At 39.5% G+C, this 5,556-nt stretch overlaps 1 protein-coding gene across 1 annotated transcript in view; it reads right to left on the bottom strand.

The window, feature by feature from the left end:
* The window catches only part of cdkal1 (CDK5 regulatory subunit associated protein 1-like 1), a gene marked incomplete in the record, with an annotated part of 220,018 nt that overhangs the window by 54,394 nt on the left and 160,068 nt on the right, over positions 1-5,556 (bottom strand). The window contains 1 exon segment of the mRNA XM_035671969.1: positions 2,555-2,617. Within this exon segment, the coding sequence (XP_035527862.1) occupies positions 2,555-2,617 (63 nt within the window).

Here is a 5,556-nt window from a genome sequence, read left to right on the forward strand (position 1 = left end):
CACACACACACACACCTAAACACGTGTTAGTAAACACATAATATCCTTACATAAACCGTAAGCTGAAAAGCCAGACACCCAAGGGAATTTAATGTAAAATGAGGGACATTATCAGACTTCATTTATTTCTATCTAACGGCTATATAGGCTTAATACAAGCTGATTTGCCTCCACATCTCCACGGTGTATGGACATGGGCAAGGACAGGCAGAACCCTGGCTGATCTGGGAGGAAGCATGCTTGACATTAGATTTATTATCATTAAATCATATCTCACAGCTATCTGGGTTTGTAATGCAATGTGATTTATGTACGCATCTACATAATCTATGGGAATAGAATACGACCTACAGAACCATGGCTGTAAGTGAAGCTACATGGAAGATTTATAAGAAACTTGCTTAAAATGTTAAAATTATTTATATATGAGGGCTATCAGATAGCACATAACAGGAGGGGATTATGTTTGATACATTGTATTTACAATGTAGTGAAATAGGCAAGGTTATCAGTAAATTAGTTGAAATTTTACTCTGCTGAGGATTTAAAACATATGATGTTATTTAGCAATAATAAGAGCCATTGTTTTTATCAGTGCAATTTTAAACGCCACTTAATGTGTTTCAACATAGTTAACAATGTGTTTTATAGTACAAGAAAAGCTGAATGTAAAAATACAAATACAAATTAAAAATACCATTGTTGTAAAAATTGGATACACTGTTTTTTATGACTACATTTCTATTGACTTCTAGAAGAGGGGATTTTAGAAGGTCTGGGGCTGTGACTGGGTCCATGTTTCATCTTTAGCCTTAACTTTGGGATGGACAGGGGCTTCCTCCCTGAGGATCTCAAGCGGCACACTGGCTCGGAGTGAATTAAGAGGTCTTACATCTGGTGAGACAATGCAGTGCCTTTAAAGTGGTACTTCACACAAAATCTATCTTTTGAGATACACTCACCCCCTCTATTTTCACAAATAATACACATACATACAGATGGGAACTGAAAAAGTGGATTTTACTGCAGTAGAATTTTAAGAAACTGAACCTGTGTACCATGACAACTTGTTATGAAATGTTTCTTTTTTGGGTTTTACATAAAAGCCTGGACAATTTCTTGTGCTTCGTGGGGCATTCCAGGACATTTGCTGTAGCATAATTGAACTCCTTGAACAATCTAAACCTTCATGAATTAGCATCTTCACAAAAACACACACAAACCAGGGAGCACAAAAAGGCATAACAGAACTAAGCGTTCAGTAATATATAGTAAGATGGAGACACTCAGCACAACAGGCTCAATATGGTACACTGTCACACAGATGGTTTCTAAATTCCTCCAGGAATCGTCCTTTGGAGAAAGCATGTTCACAAATACTAAATATCTAATTTAGATGCAAACGTGTTAATGTATTATGAAGACTTCTAACTTCGCTCAATTCACATTCCCTGCTTGTGTTAGGTGTGTGTTTATGCACTCACTTATGTGCATGTGTGTTCCATGTATACTATTATTACTGTGCCTGTATGTGCGTGTGTTTGAGTGTGTGGGAGTAAAAGATCCATGCCTGTGACAATGAAAACGTGATCTTTCTTATATCCTTTTAATTAGTGTGTAACATATAACAGCACCACAGGCACAAACTCCTCTAGAGGTATAAACTCTGCCAAAAAACATAGCCAAACTAAAGCTTCGTTTAATGACACAGTTTGACACCTACATGAAAGCCTTCAATCACCAACAGGTTCACAACATTCACACTGCAGATAAGAACAAAAAAAAAACACATTAACTCCGCCGCCTTCCTTGTACACTATTTTCCCCTTAATTTGTCATCATAATGGCAAGTAATTACCACTGTTCACAGCACTACGCAAACACTGGGCAAAAATATCTGACCAGTGTTATTTAAATGATTACAGCAAAAAAAGAAAAAGAACGTCTTTATACAAGTCACTCACTCACTCACTCAGGCACAAACACAAACAGTGTTGTCACAAGGATCTCATCATCATAAGCATGCCTAAAGAGGGGCAAGTTCAGTCTGCTGTCAGATGTTAACCTCCTAATATGAGTCCATACACACACAGACACACAATATGGGAATACACACATATGAAACAGTTGAGAAGATTTATCTTTGACTTAAAATGATATCTCTCACACACGTACACACACACGTACACACACACACACACACACGATGTAATCAGGAACAAACACTTGAGTTGCCCTCATCCACTAGATTTCTGACAAGAGGTATCCATCTTAAATAGACGACAAACTCATCACAGCCATCAAAACAATATGGTGATGGTGACCTACAACCACTTTTGATGTCAAGTGAAGGCTTCTGGTATAGAGGTGAATGAGGCTGTATACTGAGGGCACTCGTCATTAAGAAATTGGCAGAAAAAATTGCACGCAAAAAAATACCAGCACATATTCAAGGCAAGACAGAACAGACAGATACAGAAAACTGAAACAGACAGATACAGAAACGTAAACCAGGGAAGTTATGCAGGAACACAAACATTGAAAGATGTCTTACCTTATGGTCATAGGGATTGTAAGAGTGGAAGAGTTGTGACAGCTCTTTAGTCCTCTGCTTCTTCTGTAGACGCAGACAATAAAAGAAGATACGAAATTTAAAGTTTAAAAGCCACTCATATAATGCATGTTTAATACACTTCAAAAGACCAATTAAAAGTTATTTAGATTTAATTGTAGATGACAGGAGTATGTACTTATATTAAAACACATTCATCTAAAAGGGACAAATGTTGCTATATAAAGCAAATGCAAATAGGTGAGGTCCCCTGTGTGCAAACTACTCATCTGTTGCTCTTTGTATGACAATTTGACTTTGACTACCTCTGAATTTCTTGTCTTCCTTGATTTGTTTTGTTTGCATTTTGTCATTTTACTGTACAAACAATACTTGTCCATTGGTATCAACAATGACAAAGCATAATGAAATGTGCCCTTCCACTCAAAAACAGTACAGTCCACTACAGCTGTTTTTTTTAACTGTGCAGATTACTTTAAATCATGACATTTATATCAAAAAAAAGTGTTAACGCCCTCTAATCGGAGGAGGACCACCCACCTCCCCCAGCCTTCGCTTTGAGTTAAAGCCTGTAAAACCACTGCGCTTATTTTCAAGTGTATGCTGATCAAGATGCATCATTCAAAGGAGTTATTGCTAGTTTTTGCTAACCTTCTACTCAGTATTTTTCTCATTTTGGCACAGTGGTTCGGACTGGTGCTTTAAACGGCAACGTACTCTAAATGGCACAAAAGAATCATCTGTCACTTATACTAATCAGAACTGACATACTTTATGTATGTTTTTTTTTAAATACATTTCCCTACAACACTCACGATCTAAAACATTGTTCCTTGGCATGTGCTTGTCCTCGTCTGCCAGTCCCGCAGAAAAAAATGACAAATAATAAATATGGACAGTACAGTTTCACTCATGTTAACTTATTACGTCACTTACACAAAAGGACAAAAAAATAATCACCATAGCTGAGAACAACGCCTACAGTAATTCATTAAATCTATAAAATATGGAAGGAACAGAGGAAAAAAATACATTTATCTGCCCACCAGCTCCGGCAGAAAATATTTCTCTTATTATCGCTCAAAGTCTGGCCTTAACCTTGCATGTCCTTAATGTGTAATGAGATGCATGAGCGTGAGACATGACTGTTTGATGTGTGGCAGTTGTTAATGCATCAGTTACATGAGGCCGAAACAGTTACAAAGAGTGCTAATTAGCGCGCTGATTAGGCCATGTCAGGCTAAGGGGGAAGGATACATGTATATGCTACTGTAGCTAAAGGGAGTATGCATTCATTGCCCTCATCCCTCTGTCTTTTTCAGTGCTTGTAAAGGGCGGGATTCAATGTCTTTAGGCCTGATCTGTACATATGGAGCAGCAAACCTACAAGTCGCTCTGCTATTACACACAGGCATCATTAAAGCGTGACAGACAAATGCAGCTTTAGGATAGGCAAAGGCAGCTTGAGGATGTGGAGAAGAGAATGGATACAGAAAAGGAAGATAAATCTATTAATAAGTATAGAATGTGTGGTCAAGTTCACGAAGATTGACATTGTTTTCGAAAGTTAACATGAAATAACATGACAGGTTGTGCTAATGCCCTTGGACAGGAAGAGTGGAAAGGCTGAAGTAAGAAAAGAAACAAAGTGAAGGGAGCAGTGGAAAAGTGATGACGTAGCAAGAAAAGTAAATGCAGCAAAAACAAGGTATTATGGTAGAAGTGTTTAAAGGTGGCGATTGTGCTCCTTGACCTCGGCTAACAACCATTTTGACTTTGTCGTTCTCTGTCTCTAGTGATGCCCATCCTTTCACCGCTCCACCCCTCATCACTTGTCGCCCTGCTCTCTATTTCTTACATCTGGGTATACCCTCACTTCCCCCCCCCCCCCAATTCTCAAATCAACCCATCTGCTCACACATTTCTCGGTTTCACCCAAGGGTCTCTTCGTGCATCATTCCAATCCGTAATCATTTGGCCCGTGTTCCTTCTTACCATCCTCGTCATTTCTTTTTTTCACCCGATTCATTCTCGCTTTCTCTCCCCAAAGCGCTCTCCAGAATCTTTCAAATCCTCTTTTCTCTTTGGTTTTCTTTGCCTTTTCACAGCATCCCTGGGTGCCTCTACCTCTCCCTACACCCCTGTGTTTTTCTTCCAGGGTGAAGGGAATACCTCAGTTACTAATTCATTCTGTCTTTGCCACTCTCATCGCCCATCCACCCCCTTACAATTCTTTCTCACTCTCATTTCTTCTCTCTCTCTGCCTGGGGCAGCACCTTAGGTGAGGGAGCAATTCTCTCATAGATTTCTCCTCAACCATGTTCTCTCTTCCTTTTCCATTTCCCTTATCACTCTTCACATCACTCTTGTATGTCGGATGATGCTCAAACTGGTGTGTGTGCTGGGAACTGTTAAGTACAATCTGCGCCCGGCCGGCATACGATTGTAACCGCAGGTAACGGATTTCTCACCCACCAATGAGTTTCTCCCAGCCCAGAATTGTAAACAGTTCAATAGTGGACACACATACACCAGCGCCCTACATGGAACACACACCCACAGGCCACAACACACATGCAACACGGGGCTGGACACATTGACTCAATCAAACACTATGCTGGACACTCAAAATTGGACATAAGTGTGAAAACATGCCAAATACTCAAGGTAATTCACGACAGCCAATCCATGAACAGAACAAAAGGGAGTCAACTGGAAAGAGAAAAAGCAAAAAGAACACGGAGAACCAAGATTAGGATTAGAGAAACATACAAAATAATGAGAGTATCACAGAGATCAATTTCTGTACTCCTACATAACCAAATGACGGTCGATATTATGGACGGAGACCGTATCTCATTTACTTGTTGTTAGAGACGCAGTTTATGCAGTAATGTTGTACTTAAAACATAGAGGCAAGAATGGACATTCGTGAGATCCCAGCTTAAAACCCCAGACTAGGGAAAAAGCTGGCTTGATAGGAA

This window comes from Morone saxatilis, unplaced genomic scaffold, assembly GCF_004916995.1.
Source record: "Morone saxatilis isolate NCDOM2014 unplaced genomic scaffold, NCSU_SB_2.0 Contig24, whole genome shotgun sequence".
NCBI classification, from domain to species: domain Eukaryota; kingdom Metazoa; phylum Chordata; class Actinopteri; family Moronidae; genus Morone; species Morone saxatilis.